A 19,378-nucleotide genomic window follows, 5' to 3' on the forward strand; every position below is an offset into this window, starting at 1 on the left:
TGGGGTACACCCTGGACAACTCGCCAGTACGTCACAGATCAAAATAAACAAAAGTGTGTGCTGCTCCAAAGATGATGCCTAAAATCATCACTCATACCTGTGAGCTGCGCAGAAACAGGTAGGATTAATTCATACATCAAACTGTGGGATATTTCTCATCTTCACTGACCTTGATCTGAGTCTCCGTAGGTGTGGAGGCCAGGAAGGGCGGCTGTCCCACCAGCATCTCAAACAAGATCACTCCCACGCTCCACCAGTCGCACAGCTGGGTATAACCTGCACACAAGGCACAAATTTATTAGATTGTGATAGTTGGTTCACAAGACAAGAAAAAAACTCATCTAAATGTTTAAAACACGGACATATATTTTTGCTAAAGTAAAGTCAAATGACAATTCCAAAGGCAAGAACATGTTTGTATTAGGTTGAAATAAAGTCTTGTCTAAACTCTTATGAATGGATGGTTAGACAGCCAGATATAAAGGTCGTGCAGACCTCGCATTCTGACCCACCTTTGCGCAGCAGCACCTCTGGTGCGATGTAGTTGGGTGTTCCCACCAGCGAATGAGCCAGGCAGCGCTGATGCTGCCGGTTGGCATGCTGCTCTAGCGTCATCAGCCGGTCGCCGCAGCGGCAGTTGGACACGTCGTCCCAGAAGTCACTGGGCTCCATGCTGTCCTGTCTGACGTGGCTTCCTGGAGACGGAAGAAGGAGCAGAAAATGAATCCTCCCAGAATCACTGTGAAACTGCGTTTGACCAAGATGCATTACAACGTAAGCGGCGAGCTGTGTCTCACCTTTCTGGTAGTACTTGGAGTTGTGCGTCCAGCGGAAGCCTGTGCACAGACCAAAGTCAGTCAGCTTGATGTGTCCGTCCAGGTCAATGAGGATGTTGTCGGGCTTGATGTCGCGGTGGATGAAACCCATCTTGTGGACACTCTCGATGGCCAGTGTAAGCTCCGCCACGTAGAAGCGCGCCAGGGGTTCGGGGAAGACGCCCATTCGGATGAGCAGGCTCATCATGTCTCCTCCAGGGATGTAGTCCATGACGAAGTAGAGGCTGTCACGGTCCTGGAAGGAGTAGTAGAGACGCACCACCCACTCGTTGTCTGCCTCCGCCAGGATGTCACGCTCTGCTTTCACATGCGCCACCTGCACCAGGGAGAGAGCTCATTTGGACTAGTTTGCATAACAACTTGTCATTATCAATTTAAACAGCTTGTGAAGACCTTTATGGAAATACAAACGCACTCAAGACTTCTTGAAAACAATATACTATGTACTATATGAACAACAGTGTATCAAATCACCTGGTTGCGATTGAGGACATCTTTCTTGCGCAGTGTTTTCATAGCATAAAGTGCACCGGTGTCCACCTTGCGAGTAAGACACACTTCGCCAAAGGCACCTATGCCCAGCGTCTTAATTTTGACAAACATGGACTTGTCCATTTTGGCGCGGCGTAGCCTGTTGTAGTTGGACTCTTTCTGGTTCAGCATCTTCCTCATCTGTTCTTGCTCTGCTTCCGATAGACCGGCCTGCACAGGAAGGATACAGGTTGAAGAAAGACGGTGAGAGGAATGAACAACGACACAACATTTTCAAAAGCAGTCTGCAGAATCACCTTAAACAAGCTCATTTTCCTTTTAGGATTATTAACAGCGCAGAAATGTGACGTGTCAAAGTGAACTAATTCTGTTACCTAATTGTCTGAGTCTAGCTGTAGTATTTTTTCTATTCTGAGCAGTGCCTTTCAAATCACTTTAAATACGCCAAAAAGGGCAGAGGCCAAAGTTATGACTCATACAAACACAAGTTTGAACTCACTGACTTCTCATTCCAGTCTTAACGATGTGGATATTGTACTTAGACATATTGTGATTTTTGAATATTTTGATCCATAATTGCAATTAACACCATCTCCATCTTTCTTTGTGAAATGAAACTACGCTTGGAACTATTTCTTCTCTCTGCCTTGCACAACTGTCAGAAAAACAGCATCGACTCAAGGCATGAATAAACTTTGAGGCATACCACCACATTATGTTTCGATGAATGATGTTTTCATCAAAAAAAAAAATGCTGCTACTTGCAAAAATACTTATATAATCTAAAAAAAATAAACATACCAGGCATGTTTTCTCCAGTAACTAATCTCTATTTGCTGCCTGGAATCACTCTGAACACTTTTGGCATAATTTGGAAAATGGACTGCAATAATGTCAAATATAGACAATATATATCAGTGAGCTAAAACATGGAGTGAGGTTTGTGATGAAGATGATGCTGGAACTAACTTGGGTTGAAAAGACAGAGCAGGGAGTTCAGTAAAAGGCTGTCTTACCTTGGACATCTCTTGTTCCAGCTGAAGCCTGCGGTTCAGTTTTTGCTGGTAGGTCTTCATCACGTTCTCTATGTGCTGCTCCATGTAGAACTTGAAGGCGAATGGTGAGTAGGTCTTGATGCGTGACTCTCTCTTCTCCTCATCACGTCCGTTCTTCCTCACAGGAACAGGTGACGTCTGGATCTGCTTCTTGTCTTTTACCGTTTTTTCTCCCTTGCCCACCTTCGTCTTCTCTTTCACCTGCTGGTTCTCCTCTGCCTTTCCACTCCCACTGCTGCCGCCATGTGTGCTTCTGGTGGCAGGGTTGTTGAGGTCCTGAGCTCCGCACATGGCCCCGGTACCCTCCATGGTCGCCGGCTCACCAGCTGCCCCAGACATGAGCAGGTTTTTGGGATATGGTGGTGGTGGACACCGTGGCTCCTGAGCAGACTCCAGAGAGTAGGGTTCCTCTGGCATATAGGCCAGAGGCTCGCCTGCGTCCTGGGCCTGAGCAGCCATCCAGCTGGGGTGACACGGTCCCACAGCTGTCTTGGGTTCTGGCCTCATCACACGGATACTCTTGACTGGCTGCTGGATGGGTGGGGATGTTACAGCCGTCATGGTGTTTGGAGGGTGTTCCTGTTTGCTAGATGTGGGGGGTGCAGTCATTGCTGGCCGGACACCATTGGGCCCTGCAGAACGACTGTTGAAGGAGTTTGTTCTGCTGGGGACGCGCACTTCCCCCCGGAATGGGCCCTGGGGTTGGGGTTGCCTGTTTGTAGGCGCCCCTTCAGGACCTGGAGGCCCCGCCCAGGGGTGATCATACAGGTCTAGGTTGAGGCTGGCCCTGGATGGTGTCATCAAGCCCTGAGGCATATCAGAGAAGTCAGGGCCCATAGCACCCACCCCACCTGGGGAACGGGACATCATGTGAACCTGGTGAGAGGTGGGGCTGGCCTGCCGTGGGTGGGAATGAGGGGGGAGGTAAAGGTTAGTGGGGTACCCTCCCCCTCCACCTCCTGGAACGTTCTGACCCATGGCCCCTTTCCCCTGCATGTTGACATAGTTGTCTGGAGGTGCCATGGGGGGTGGTGCCATCTTGTTTTGGAAGGAGGCGGTCCTCTTGACTCCATAGCCTGCAGGCTCCATCATGTGTGGCCTGGCATGGCCATAATCATAGTGAGGGCCTGGGACAGGGCCTCCTGGTGGCTGAGGCTGAAGCTGCAGAGGCTGGCCAGGGACATTGTAGCTCATCATGGGCCCATGCTGCTCCATACTGCCAGGGTAGCCCTTCTGCTGGGCCCCTGGAGGGTACATGGTATTGGCTGGGTTGTTCTGGGTGGCCATCACTGGTGGATAGGTGCCCATACTGGGAGGTCGACCCATCGGGTTTCCCATGGCAGGGCCCTGCGCTGCCCCAGATGGGGGCATCATGTAGTTCATTACAGGGGGAGCACTCATGTAGGGTCTGGGAATCTCACTCTCAGGGCCGTATCCAGCTGGCCCCTCATACATAGGAGCCCCCATCTGGTGATACGGAGGTAAGGCACCTGCCTCACCTGAAGCCTCTAATGCAGGTCGGTGATCCATTGAGTTTGGCATCCCAGCTTTTCCTGAAAGGACAAGGTATGAGATTACTCAACATGTTAAGCAAGAACAGCAATCTGATCTAACGTTCTGTTTCAAAAAGAAACTAGATCGATAATCACATACACACATGCAGTGACGAGAAATAAAACCCATATAAACATCCACTGGTGAACGTCAACTTATTGAGCCTGTATGTACCTGGTGAAGTCTGCTTGATGACACGGACAATAAGCTCATTGCGAGGGTCAAGGTAACCCATTTTGCTGATGTACTCCAAGGCCGCTTCAATGTTCCTACTTCCTGTCTGCTTCAGTGCTCGCACCGCCATCTCCTGTTAATCACATAAACACACATTTTGTCATGTAACAAAAGAAGCAAAGGTTTTAAAAAATAATGAATGTTGTACAAACACGAGTAGATGTACAAAAACCCCACCTAAATTAAGTAATAAGTAAACAGGTTTACAAATCTGACATTCAGTGCATGCTTTTCATACTTGCAAGAAATCTAAGAATACCATTTAAAAGACATTGCTGCAGGTATCTGCAATTAATCACAGAAAAAGCAAAAACAGGCAAATAATCTGCCTCCGAGGTGTCCATACACCCAAAATAAAAACACACATTACAAAAAAAAGGCACTGGCACAGTAGGTGCTCAAACACCTGCATCCTCTCGACGTGGGGTTACATACCAGTGATTTCCTGTGCCTGTCACATCAGCACACAAAAGAATTACTAAAACAAGGTCAAATGGCTATTGGTTATTAGAATACTAACTTGTAGAAATGGGAAAATTTTAAATGTAATGGGATAAAAAGGTTGAATTTTTTTAATTTATTCTTGTTTTGTCGTGAAATAGACTGTTTCGTTGTTAAGTATACCTGAAAAACAAACAAACTTGGGGAAAATGATGAGCAAAAATATCCTTACTCAGCATTCAAAGACAAATCTGAGCCAAGGCAATTATCATGCCACTGCATGATTGTTTGTAATACGTGCAATTATTTCATGTGAATGATTCAATAGTTGTAGCCGAACAGCAGAACGGGTGTGGTCCTATGCTTTAGAGTTGTCACGATACCAAAATGAGTAACCACGATACTACAGAGGGACAACTAATGCAAATTAATTATTAAAAAATCATACACTGGGATTTTCTGGATATTTGTTTTAGATTCCATCAATCGCAGTTGAAGAGTACCTATGATAGAAATTACAGACTTCTACATGCTTTGCAAGTGGGAAAACCTGCAAAATTGTTGTTCTCCCCACTGTATACCAGAGAAAGGTTCACGGTTCCAGGTATTATCCCGATACTGTGGCCTTTTAATTATTATTATGAACTGCAATGTATTTGTACAAGTTATAAACACTTATTAATTACTTATAATGTTGTTTGGTGCATGATAAATACTGGTAAAGTAAGAATTAGACTGAAACAAGTCTGAAACAACGAGTTAGTTTTTTTGGAGCAAAATTAGTGGTGCCATTGACGACGACGATGCGGCGGCAGACTCGCATGCAGCAAATCATTCAGCAGCTGTGTAGTTTGGTTGCAGTAGTTGCCATGTTGGTTAGTTTGGTTGCAGTAGTTGCCATGTTGGTTTGTTTACAAGGGAGTAGGGCAGCCGCCATGTAGCGGAAACTGGCACTGGTAGTATAGTAATCCACGGTAGTGCCGTTGTGTAGAATTTCTAGTATAGTAGGAACCATTGCGATTTGGCACCGCAGAGTATCGTGAGTATCATGCAACTCTACTATGCTTGACTGGGAATGACCAGAAAAAGTTCCCTTTAATGGGGTTTCTGCAAGTCTTAGCTCATTTGACACTAACTGCACAAACTCTGTATCACTACCTACACATTTCTCCAAAGCACTGTAATATCTTCAAAGTGTTCTTTCTTCCTTGCCTGGATGTTAGTTTCAATGTGGTTTACGAACAGAGGCTCAAAACTCATTTTAGACCAACAGTCTATCTGCAGTCACCTCTAATTTCGTCGCAGTTAAGTCAAGTTATGTTAATGAGGTTCAGTTCCATTTAGTGCAGCAGAGACTTTCCGGTGAGCAAACATGCAGCACAGCAGCACCCTGACTCTGTCTGACCTGACTGGAACTGAACCTAAATTAGTATCATTGGTAACACCTGTGTTTAAATACTATTTCATGTCAAAATGGCTGCTTTGAAATTCACCTATAAACACTATGTGAAAAAGAGGTTGATTTACAAACATATTTAAATCTGTAGGGTTTGCCATCCAACTCTCAAATTTGTCATATTGCCAGCGTCTGATGAAAACCATGTGTATCCAAAGAAAAGGATAAACTGTAATGACATATTCAACACCAGACATGCAAATCTGTGTTTAAACAATGGATTTACGTGGTTTGTGAGTGAAAGTGGATATATATATTTTTATAAATGTATTAATGATGTGCGAGTGGTTCATGTCCACCTCAATTGGTAAACTATCAAGAGCAAAGCTGTCCTACATGTTTCCTCAGAGCACACTGGCCTAATCAAAGCTACTTTACTTCTGTATTATCTGGGTTACACAGGTGTTACCAATGATACTGATTAAGGTTCAGAGTCAGCGTGCTGCTGTGCTGCATGTTGGCTCATCATTGGTAACACCTGTGTCGATCCCCCTATTTAATGAAAAAGGTCTGTTATTAATAATGAGCTGATTTCATTTGCATACGATTGTTAAAAAAAACCCCACTGCAATAAAAGAGAGGTTTCAATTTTACATGAAGAAGAGGGAAAATGCAAAGATGTTCAAGAGAAGTTGAATCATTTGACATGTGGTATGCCTCCCTCTTTAATCAAACATAGGGTGCTCATCGCCGGCTCAAACAGGTGGGCCCCTGGAAAAGTCCAGAGGTATGTAGGTCACCTATGTGAAAAATGTCGGTCAGCCACTCTGCATTCATCAGCTGCCGTCTAATTTATGATTGCTGCACGGGAGCAAAAATGTGAAAAAAGAAACATGCATTCTTTTTGTTGCGTATATGACCTTATATTAAACAATGCCAAGCATTGCTTTGGCACTGGTGTTCATTTAAAGCAGGAGATCTTAAAAAGATTCTGTTTGTGCCGTAATATGCATCTCCTCTCTAATAATAAAAGCTTCTGAAAAGCTGTATATGTATACGTTCAGTTGATCTGACCCCACCTGCAAATCCAAATTCCTTTAGATGGTTTTAGTTGCAAGACAACGAACAACTACCTCGATGAACTTCCTGTTTTCTTACAGCAAACATGTAAACAAAGAAGATTGCAGTCTGTGAGATAAACATAACAAAGAATCTGTCTTTCTCTCTCCGCCGGAGCGACCCACACCTAGATGAGGAAATCCCCTCGAATGGCATATGACCTCACTGCAAAGACATTTCAACCCGGCCTGCTCTGACTCCAACAGTCTGCATTCAGGTGCCCCTGCAGGCCGCATGCAGAAACAGCAGCCACAAATAAAGCTTTTCTGATTTTTACAGATGACATTAGATGAAGTTTTTTAATTCATTCGCTCTCTGGGTTCTTTAACTTAGAATAATAGTCTGTTTTTACCGCAGCCATTTTGACAAGGTATAGCGGGGGTCAATGTAGATGTTACCAATGATACTAATTAATGAGTAAGAAACCTTGACATTATGCCAACAGTATGATGATCATCAGTATCTGAATACTCATTATCTTAAGTATGTAGTTGTAGCTTTATAGCATGAATATAAAAACTGGGTCTCTCCCTGTTGTAACACACATATGAGCTTTTTATGGACTATAGCAATGGCTCTTCCCAAAAAGACCATTAAAAAACAACTGCTGCACATTCAAGCTGCTGCTGCCAGATTTCTTACAAGAACCTGGAGAACTGAGCACATTATTCCTACTCTTAAATCTTTACAATGGCTTCAAGACCGTTTTAGAGAACTTTTAAAGTGCTGCTGCTAGTTTATAAATCACTCAGCAGCCTGGTCATAGTAGTCAAAAGGGCGGTGAGTCGAGTCAGGACCAAAATGGTAAAACTCGATTTTGTTCCTATGCATGGAAGCAGCGGTCCTGGGGATGTTTAATGTGAAGCAACTTGAGCTTTAAATCAAATTTAAGTGCTCCTTCTTCTCACTTTAGTTCATTTGCTCTTTCTTCCTTTAGGACATTTTGGAGCAACTTATTACCGGACTGTCACTGCACTGTAAACTCATTGCAAGTTTCAGCCTGCTATAAATCCTCCCTCCGTGATGGTTATAATGTTTGTTTTTGCTGAACCTGTTTTAGAGAGGTGTTAATTCGACTGTGTGCTCACTTTGGAGACTTGCGGTCTGTGGTGCTATTGAACTGAACACTGACAGATGTTTCTATTATTCTGTCCATCCCATTTATGTGTATAAAAACAATGTGCTGTACATTTAACCACTATTCGTGTTATATTATAAGTCATTGAGACATTCTGTAGACAGTTACACTGAGAGTACAAGCACAGCGGAGGGGAAAAGTTGTATCCCTGTGCAGCCATTTTGTGCCCCTCCTGCCTGCGGTTTCTCGGACACACTGGCCAGCTGTATTTGCGGCGTGGAAACTAAATCAAACATAAATGGTTTAAAAGTAGGACCTCGCAGCAGCCGAGGGCAGTCAGCTCTCAAAGCCAGGAAATGCCAAGGCCACAAAGGTTCTATGCCTTCTGTAAAGTAAGTAAGTGTGAGTGTGTGTGTGTTTATGTGTGCGCGCATCACAGTGTGTCTATATAGGTGTAAATACACTACTGCATTCAGTGTGCACACGTCTGTTCTTGCTCACTCCCATTGCATCTGCATGTTCATACACACATACATAACCAAGTCTCTGAGCCCAGGACTGACCATACACACACACACTACTGTTTATACTTTGTTTCCTGTGTGTACGTGTGTGTCTGTTGCATTCCTGTGTAGCCAGCAGAGAGAGCTGGCTGCCAGAGCCGCCCAGTAATGTCACATTATGTCCTTCTCTCGCTCACTCAGTCTTTCTACCTCGTGTGCTCTCCTCCTGCTTCTCATCCAGACCTCTTTCTTTCAAATTACAATTTACTCTAATGGCACGACAATGGCAAGTTGTTAATGGTTTACACGGTGTAATATGCAGAGTATAGTTTCTGCCTTTATAAGACAATGTTAGAGCTTGAAGGAAATGAATTCCTTTAACCTTTTCCACTTGCAAACATATTTTGGTCTCTTTTTAGGATGGTTAAGGGATCTTTAGGGTCACAGTATAAACCACATAGAAGTGGACTACATCATTTGAAACATGAATACTAATTTGAAATGCAACTCAGCTCTGTGTAGATTTTCCAGGGCTAAATATAATGAATATTGGGTTTTGTTTAGGCTCTCCGAATATGTGTGTTTGAATGTTCAAGGCACATTGTGGAAAAAGGATGTGATGGCCATACCTACGCTCTATTGTGTCTCATAAATTATTGTGCCAGTTTTTTTTATTTTTTTATTTCCCCAATCTAAAATATTTGGTTTCAAAACATACCTGAAAAATATTGAAGCTGATATCACAGTCAAATTAAAACAGAGAGATATTCAAGTGTCAAAACACAGAAACACTCTGATTTGTATCTCTTGGATCATTCTTGTGCGTGTGCTGTGTGAAGGCGGTGTCCTGGTGACCCCGGCTGTCATGGCGACAGATGTTCCTCGCTCACATTCCTCAGCCCAGGAAGCAGGAATTCAAGCTATTTGCATTCTGGATAGTCGTTCTCCCATCTCTCTCTCTCTGTGTGTCGAAAATATCCAGGCCGCATTTGTACCCTTGTCATAATGGTTACGGGCCGCAAGCCGACGAATTATCCCAAACACATAATCACCAGCCTGCAAACTTCACTCACACACAGCTCTGATACATACCGAGCACTAACACAAAAGTCACACACACACACACCCACACACACACAACACACACACACACACACCACACACACACACACACACACACACACACACACACACACACACGGGCAACAGCCAAGAGGGTTTTTTTAATATATATTAGTTGTCTCTTTGACCCAATTCTGAAACACATTCCTTTACGGGACCCTGCAAATCAAAGCCACATGGAGGACATTCACGAGCAGAGTCCAGATGGATGGATGTGCCGAGCGGGACATGCATGCATCATTTCCACACAGAGCGCCATGAAACCTGTGCCGTCTTCCTCGTCCATGGCAGCGATGTGCAAAAAAAAAAAAAAAAAAAGGGGGGGGCTCTGCAAACAAGTTGTGCTGCAATGCTTCGGCGAGGTTACGCCTTACGTTATAAAATTATTACAGTGTGAGCCGAGGAAAGCCACGTCCTCTGCCCCAACATACAAACCATAAACACTAACACACGCACGCTGCTTCCAAGTCACGTCTCGTTGGCCTCGTCGTTACATAAACACCGCAGTGTTTGCTTGCTCACACGTCTAAGGCTTTAATATGCTTAGCGTGCGCCGGATTCCTGCCTGGCCGCAGTTTGTCCTGTACGTACAGTAGGCGGCCTGTGAGGGAGGCCGAGAGGTTTAAAGGAAGTTTAAAAAGGAAAATGCTCAGCGCGCCCCCTCCTTCCTTTCGTTTGCTTTCTTTCCCTGTCATCTCAATGCGTGGCATGCCACCCCTCCTCCCGCCCACCCTCGCTCCCCCTCCAAAACATTTCCTCCTTTAAAAAAAAAAAAAAAAAAAGTGATTATGTAACAAGCCACATTGCTCTGTAATTTGCAGCTGGAGAAGACTGGAAAGACGGATAGGAGGAGGAAGACGGGGTAAGCTGATCAGAGTTGTGTTGGGGGAACAGGCTTGCCTCCAGAAGAGGTGAAGGACAAATCAGGTGAGGGGTGTTCGAGTCATGGCAGCTGAGCTACAGCAGCCACGATGGCTCGGAAATATAGATTAAAAAAACTGCTCGGTAACCTTTATTAAAAAAAAAATAAAAAATGGAGGCTCAAGTATGTCAGAGCCAAAATCCATTACAGTGAAACAGCTGGGGCTGAAATGTGTCTGAATGTGTTGTTAATAACACACACACACACACACACTTTAAGTACAGTGAAGTGTGTGTACAGCTGATGAGAGAACAACTTGTGTGTCAAAGACACACTGTGGTGTGTGTTCAACGGGTAGATCTAACATCAGAGGGCAAGGGACAGACCTACTAAACACATTTGATTAGACACATTCTCACATCAGTGTTGTAAAAACTGACTGACTTGCTATTTCAAAGTTTTTCCAAACCTTTTTAAAAAAGGGTCTGAAATTGAAGATACAATTAATTATTACCTCTCTGACAGCGTCAACAAAAACTGAAACATTATCAGCTTTGTAAAAGGATATTTCATAGCAGGTCTGTTGTATTAGAGCACATTAGATTGTTCATGTGTACCTGCAGAAGTGGCTGAAGAGTGTAAGTGACAGAGTTTTGTTTGTCCAAGAGCCAGAAGGACAAAACATCCAGTTCTTTAATCCATAGTGATTTAGTCGCACTTTTGTTGATGCTGAACATCTCTGTAAACATCTTCTGCTCTGTGCTCTCACTGTGTCTGAAGTGAGTGAAACTTGGCCTCAAGTTAAAATAAGTATTGGATTCCTTATGACTCATAGTTTTATTGGTACCATATTGTTAAATTTACTTTATTTACAAAAAAATCAAAACAATTACTCACAGTATGCGTTTCTAGTGGGGACAGATCAAACACAGACACATGTACAGAGACACAGAGGGACAGTAGAGCGTCTGACTGACCAGAGACAGAGGTTGGGAGGGGGGGTTGGCGACTTGGGTGGTGACTCGACTGGAGCAGGAGGAACTGTTCCACCCTGCTGCCATTGAATGTGCACTTCCTGTTTGTATTGACTGGGCCCGCACTGCGCTGGGCCGTTTACAATGGTGGCAGCAATGGAGGTCAACTATTTGAGGAAATGGCGGCTACTGTCACACAGTTTCTTTTATTATCTTCGACTGAAACGCACTGGGGGAGCACTGCCGTCCATCCCCTCCTGACACGCCAACGTCTGATATACTAAGACGAAACAACACAAACAGAATGTGTATGAAGGAGAGAAAACAGCAACATCGGATTGGAGGAGGCCAATAAACAGTTCAGAAATATTGATGGGTGTGAGAGGCCACCCGTACAGGAAATGCCACGCTAGGGAGGAGAGGGTGGAGATGACTAGACCGCTAGATGCCAGTATAGCCACTGGGCCTTTCATTTGAAAGACAGGAGAAAATGTTTCCATTTTAAAGATGATAAATAATCAAATTTGGACCTACAGATATCATCTTAGACCTCGCTAATTTCATGACATGATCAATCATGACATCGTTCCAAGATGTTTAGTGGTCAGGCCTGATATGTGGTTTCTTCTCAGAGCTCCTAAAAGCATGTTGGGTACTAACAACTTGTTTTGTTTACTATGTTGATCCCCATGTTGTCTTTCTGCTGTTCTAAAAACAACTGTCACCATCCGCAGAAGAGAGCAAATCAGATGTCCCCCCATCTTACTCAAGTAAAAGTAGAGCTGTATAAAGGGAGCAACAAGACGCGGAGCAAAAAAGGCCCAGCTACCAGCAAACAGCGGGTGTTTACGGCTGTGATAAGTTCAAAAATCGATTTGGCTCGGGCCCCGCAGCTTCTCCCTGCATGGGCAGCCTCATAGCTTCACTGGAGCGGGGAGGATTTCTTTGTTGCTCTGTTGCATAGGCTTGAGCTGAGCATTCTTCACATGCCCGAGCTCCATCACAGGGCCCTGTCCTCCAGCCCTTTAACCAGGATTCAGTTTCTATGGAATAAGCTTCCAAACTGGACTTCCTGGTTTTCATCGTCAATAGTAACACTGCAGCAGCAAACCCACCAAGACAACACTGCTTGCCCTGTTATCGGCCCCAATGTAACAACCAGGTGCCACATGATGAATTTCTTGGCCTCGTATGTGACAGGTGCGACGAACTGTAGTAGTCCACTTAAACTTGCAGTGTTTAAACAGCATAAAAAAAAGTGATTCTTGGGACATGCGTCAAAACCATTTCACCAATTTAATCCCTTGCGGATGTAACCTAAGCTGTAAATATGAGAGATCAGGGAAAACGGCCCTAAAGGTTTGGAGATGTAAAGTTGGACTGCTCTCGTTCAACTCAAAAGGAAGTGAAGTGAGCCCTGAGTAACAGCATCCACATGACGTGTCTGGAGGGGAGGCCCTCACCTCCCATGGAGACGCTCTCCCTCCTCCTCATTCGTCCGATGGCGCTCTTGCATTCCCCGAGCAGGACACAGGGAGTGAATGCCAAACAGCCCGGGTTGGGAAACCCACCTGATATTTCAACATTTCAACGCTCGGGCCCGCGTTACGTAACCGCAGCGTACACTTGGCAGGGACGACTTGTATTGTATTGCATCTAAGAGCGTGTGGCACTCTCGACAGCTTTCATTAAAAAATTCCTGACTGAAGGAGGCAGAGAGAGGCTTCAAACAGACTGAAGTGGATTTACAGCAACAGAGCAACGCTTGCTAAGACACACACACACACACACACACACACACACACACAGTATTAATATACAATACAATACATCCACTGTCTCTCTGCTTCTTGTGAATGACTCGCATTCACACAGAGGGGGTGTAAAAATACATCGTGGCACAATATACGGCCATACAAAAATGTGAGGCTAGCATAAAAAAAGGACAAAATAGTAACTTATTTATGATTTCTAGATATTACTTATTTTGTTTGTCTGGACTGATTTTCATTCATTACAATATGTTTTACTGAAGTTTGGAGATTTGTTTGCAACTTTATGTTTTCTTGGAATATTCAATTATATGCATTTTGACTATGTTGTACATTTTCCTGAAATTTAACTCAACTTTAATCACTTGTGATTCAGTTTTAGTGGCTAATCCAGTAAAAAATGATGTTCATCTAATATAAAGCAGTCTCGCTCACTGATTTCTAACACTTCCTGCAAAGAATTCAAACAATTATTGACATCAGAAACATGCTCAGCTTGGTATGAAGAGAGTCCAACCAACGAAACACATCGTGCCCAGGACAGGAACACACACTCACCTAGACATATACCACACACACATTCTCTCTGGCTCACCTGGTCACAGCCGGCGTTGACCAGCTCCTGAAGCATCTGCCGGTTAACCTCCCCGGCAGCTGCGGGGTGTCCCGACCCAGACGATGGGCCCGACTCATTGGCAAAAGGCATGAGGGACTTGCGGATTTCCCGCAGGGCATTCTGGTAGTTGTTGAACTTCTGCGGTGGTCGGAGCTGCTGCTGTCGGCTGGCCGTGTCTTTCCCGCTCTTGCAGTCGGCCCCTCTGCTGCCCTCGCTCCGGGAGCTGCCCCCATGCAGGGCTTGGCTCACCAGCTTAGCCGGCTGCTTCAGACCCTCCTTGATCTCCTGAAGCCTCTGGCGTGTGTTGCCCACATACGGGGCAGCTGGGAAAGTCTTGGGCCTCATGGCCTCAGTGCCCAGGGCAGGCACCTACTCTAAAAGGGAAACACAGGCACAAAGCTGGCACTCGCTCCCCTACGCCCTCCAAAAGATCCCCTTCAAGCTGGCTGACCTAAATAGATAAGAGTCTCCAGGAGCACGGATTTGGGAGTCCTCCTCTGTGTCCCTTTACTTGTTTGTGTCTCTTTGTGTTTTTTTGATTCCTGCAGATGCTGGCGTGGTGGGTGAAGGTGAAGTGTGGTACTACAGGCATTCCATGGTGTGGCTTTCAAGGCTCGGGTTCCAGCTTATTCCAGGAAATGCAGCCAGTCACGAGGGCACCATGGAGCCAAACCATGATGCTGCCAATTTTCGCCTGTGGAGGGAGGGAAGGATGGATGGAGTTAGAGCATGGAGAGACTGTGGTCATGCATAGCGTTTGTGCTTTTGTTATTTTCTTAAATCAAAGTAACTGTGGGCAGTTTCCATCTCAAGCACGGGAAAGTTGTGCTTTTAATTAAAAAAGATGAGAACAGAAATGTTCACGGCTCGTTAGAAAGGGAGGTGAGAAAATGCACATGCAGACATTCTGGAATTTAAAAAATGTCGGATTTGGATATTGTAGCAGGGTATAGATTAACAAATATATCAATACTTGTTACAGAACATAACAAAAATCACATGGGAGCAGTTTGAGACCTGGACGTCCGACGCCACCTGCCCCCCCTCTGCGCCCCCATCAATGCATAGCTGCGGTTGCAAAAGCCAGCCCCCGTCACTGCATATTTGTGCTACGTGGTCATCGGTAAACACCCATGTGAGAGCGCAGAGCTCCAGTGTGGGGTCAGCACAAGTCAGCGGGCCCTGCCTGCGTCCGACTCTCTCCGCCTGCGACGCTCCCCTGTGATCGGACATTTAACACCACCAGACAGTCTTATCTGAAGGAACGTCCTTGCACAGTCTACCACAACAGCACCACTCCTCCGAGGCAGATGGGATGACGTGTGGAATAACTGCATGTGTTCCTGTCAGGGGCCTCACGTGAGGACACACAGCACGGTGGAAAATGATCAAAACTAACACAATGAAGTCTTTGAAAGGCTTTTTGCTGAATTAAATAAAGACGACAGGAAGCGGCATTTCAGATATTAAACACAACATTTGAATCAAACACTGACTGACTGCAGGAATGTTAAGCATTATCAATGAAGATTCGGTGGATTTATTACCAATGGAAGTCAAACATGTAGACACCCTGAGACAATAAAAGTCTCCAATAACACAATTCTCCCAGGGGTCACTCACAGGATGAAATCAAGACTCTGCAGCCATGCCAGTGGCTGTGTGGGACTCTACTGCTTTGAGCTACATGCTAACATTGTGGGGAACATGCCTATGTGTAGCAGGTATGACATTTATAATGTTCACCATCTTGTTTTAGGGTGTTAAGTAACACAAAGTACAGCTGGGGCTGACGGGAACGAAGAATTAGTTTTACTGGTGTGGGGGTCAATTTGTCAAAGTATTGGACAAGCTTATCCATCCATTTATTGATGAGACATTTTTCAATAAATACCAAAACAGTGTTAACCTGCTAGTGGTGTCAGTGGATCACCAAAGCCAACAGGGTTCATCTTCTGGAGAGTATGAATGTACACATTCATAGCAATCCATCAAAGAAGTTATTGAGTTTTTGTTTGTTGACATCTGTTGTAATAAAGAGCAATGGCATCTTATTTTGACAATGACAGACCACATCTGATTTTCTCCAAAGGGCCATATATTGAACTTATCTGACACTATACGAGACTATATTTAGCTGACTTGAGTTTATATAGTGTGACAAAATGGAGATGATGTAAATTTTTTCAGTAATCGAAATTGAAAGTGAATTTTTCTCCCTGTGATGCAGTTTCAGCAACCTGCAGCACAAAGTTACACAGTGCAGAAACAGATGTGCACGCTGCAGACACCAGTCACCTGATTCAAAATCACTGATTTAAAAATCTGCTATTGTAGAAAGGAAAATAAATATTTTATATTTGCATTAAGTTTTTTTTTCACCATTTATTGGTTTCATTTTGATTTGGCATCCTTTTAATTAAAGTATTCTTCTAGAACACCTTGAAACTGACGGGGTGGTTGGTTTCATGACCAACCGGTGCTTTTCAGCTCACTGAGCAGTTCACTAGCTTCAAATATCTTCCTCCCAAAGAAGAAAAGATTTGCGTTTGGCTGGCAGGTGATGTGAGGTCTCCAGACAGAATCACATTCTGACAGGTTTCCACACGGCTGCGGTTTGAAAATCTTCTCCAACAATCAAACTTTAATTGATCTGGTGGTATTTCAGGTCTAAATGGCAGGCTGGTTTGTAAAAGAAATTCACTCGGTTATTTGAGTGACGATTATCCCATCACATTAAAATTGATGAGTTGAAGGAATGATGATGATTAGTTCCTCTAGCAAATCTGTGATTTTCTATATCAGGGCTACACACAGATCTTCTGCATATGCTTCAGAATTATGAGGCTCACAGACATAAACAATGCTAGAAATATTTGGTCAAAGCTTTTTGTTTGTTTAAATTTCAACTTTTGATTCTTAAAGCAAAGTTGCAACATGTTATGACCTATAAACAGTATAATACATGGACGTTGTATCCTGACATAAACCAGAGGTTCCTGAAAAGTCACTGTTGGGCATTTTAACATGGGGTCTTATGGAGATGACCTTGTTTTGTAGCCAGCCTCAGTACTGTTACAATGATGTCTATCAGTACTGATCACACCAAAAGTAGCCAAACATAAGAAGCTGTTGAACTACACGCCCACCCACCACCGCCCTGGCAGACTTCATCCCTTTGGGCCATTTCTAAGAAGGACACAGCCCTCACTGTTTGGACAGATAAAACTTTGTATAGACAAAAACATGTTGGCTTTTTTTATATAATGGTGGGTTTTGGGGTAGGGCAGAGCCAAGTGCACCAAGCTGCATAAATGTTGTCCCATCTCTGGGATCTCTTGCCTCCATTCCTGTGATACTTTAGGCGCCATGTCCGACCAACGAGCATTCCATTCCACAAGTAACTACAAGTAAACTCATACCACCGTTGAATCATGGGACAGTCTATGCTAACCAAAACAAGCCAAAAAAACAAACAAAACTAGAATTATGGATGATCTCTGTCTGGAAACAGGCTTTAGGAGTGTTTAGGAATGTTGGGCATGGTCCAATGGTAAAATCTTAACAGGAAAAAAAGTGTGCAAAGACACTGCACAACACCGTCAGTCAGTCGTAGATAGAGTCGCAAACACACTGCAAACCTCCATACTTAACCCTAACCTTCATCAGTACATACCTAAGCCCATCTCTACTCAGACCCAACTCAAACCCTAACCTCCCATGTGTCAGATTTAGGGCTCTATTTAAAGAACATACCACAAATGTAATATAATATTCATAACTATGTTTTCATTAATGTATGATCAACCTTAGAATGAGCCTTTTATATCTACAAACGGCGTCCCCTTACACGGAGTCTGCCATATTTCTACAGTAGCCCAGAAGGGTCAAACTGACTGTAGATAGGACCTTTCTGATTTTTCACCACCACCATATTTTCTCCTTCACGCTGGGAAAGAGAGGGTGAGGCGAGGGGTTGCATGCGCTTAGATGCCACTAAATCATACACACTGGTCCTTTAAACCTTAAAAAAGGACGCAGGTTTAGTCTTTTCGTCAAAGCTCATCAAAAATCGCAATGTGCAGGTTGCTCACACTGCCACAGCTCGACTCACTCACTTTCCCAAAAGGTTATCACACTTTGTTTGTTTTCACCAAAAAAGACCAAATTTGACCGTTGTGAAAATATGTTGGAGATGAAATGGGAATAAACACTTTCGGTAACGATCTGGATCTCAGACAATTCCCAACTTTATTGCCTGACTTTATCCTGATAATATGTAACCTGCGTGACAGACCTGACAGATGTCTCTGGAGGAAAACACATCTTCTGCAAAGAACGTGTGTGTGAGAGACTCAGTGCGGTGGAAATAGATCAGCCTATCAGTGATGTGCAACTCCCCCATAAAATATGACTTTAACATCTTTCTGTGTGATACAATGTTGTTTATTTATTTTGCAATGTTCTTGAGTGGATAGATGGTGCTAGAATCCTTGAAATACTGCAATGAAAGCCCAGCCAAACACATAAGAAGATAAATCCAACTCAAAGCATGACTTATAAATATATCACCAAGCTTCTTTTTTTTGCCATTTTGCCACCCAGTTTGTTTGTTTACCTTTCTTGGTTACCTGCTGGTCTACAATAAAAACACACAGCCAACATCTGCCAGCATCTGTCTGTAGTCCGGCTGCAGTCATCATCCCTGTGGTTCTTCCCTGATGGATGCCTTGACGCTGCCTGACAGAATGAAATCCAGCTGTGGCCTGATACCTGACAACATACTGTTGCACCAACCTAAGTACAATGGGCCTGATTGTTTACTTAAAAAAAAAAACTGACCTCCCGCCATAGGAAACACAGCGTAACATGTCGAAATAAATCTTTCTGTTATGATTTGCTTTCTTGCAGGCCGTCTACTGCTCGGCACTCACACGAGCACGCCTGGCACTGAAGGCATCTACGTCCCTCTGCCCGCTGCCAGGTGAGCTCTTTACAAACCAAACACCTGAACTGATAAGACCGAGAACTGCTGGCAATTAAACAGAGTGCGAGCGTGTCACACTAAAGAGAGAGAGCCAGTGTGTGTGTGTGTGTGTGTGTTTGTAGCGTAGTAGTAGTAGCAGCAGCAGCAGCACACCTGAATGAAACACATGGTTGCATCAGTGCCAAACTATGCGGGGCCCTTTATGCCTGCAACAGAGTGAAAATGGCACATTTAAAACAATCATCAGTATGCAGCGTGGGCAACCTACACTCAATAGAAGACGCACTATTTGTCCCACTGTGAATTTTATATATATATATATATATATATATATATA

General features: G+C 44.1%; 1 protein-coding gene and 1 long non-coding RNA gene across 2 annotated transcripts in view; one reads left to right on the plus strand and one right to left on the minus strand.

Moving 5' to 3' along the window:
* Positions 1-19,378, minus strand: part of lats2 (large tumor suppressor kinase 2) — a 30,018-nt gene that overhangs the window by 2,630 nt on the left and 8,010 nt on the right. The window contains exons 2-8 of the mRNA XM_019275556.2: positions 14,034-14,748; positions 4,112-4,244; positions 2,345-3,936; positions 1,311-1,538; positions 798-1,152; positions 513-695; positions 170-276 (exon numbers count right to left, since the gene is read on the minus strand). Coding sequence (XP_019131101.1) covers positions 170-276; positions 513-695; positions 798-1,152; positions 1,311-1,538; positions 2,345-3,936; positions 4,112-4,244; positions 14,034-14,399 — 2,964 coding nt within the window. The 5' untranslated portion in view covers positions 14,400-14,748. The remainder of the gene's footprint in view (positions 1-169; positions 277-512; positions 696-797; positions 1,153-1,310; positions 1,539-2,344; positions 3,937-4,111; positions 4,245-14,033; positions 14,749-19,378) is intronic.
* Positions 14,756-16,419, plus strand: LOC109142295 (uncharacterized). The gene is made up of 2 exons (XR_002042948.2): positions 14,756-14,936; positions 15,037-16,419. It is a non-coding gene; the product is annotated as an uncharacterized LOC109142295 (long non-coding RNA).

Source organism: Larimichthys crocea, chromosome XVIII (genome assembly GCF_000972845.2).
Source record: "Larimichthys crocea isolate SSNF chromosome XVIII, L_crocea_2.0, whole genome shotgun sequence".
Classification (NCBI taxonomy): Eukaryota; Metazoa; Chordata; class Actinopteri; family Sciaenidae; genus Larimichthys; species Larimichthys crocea.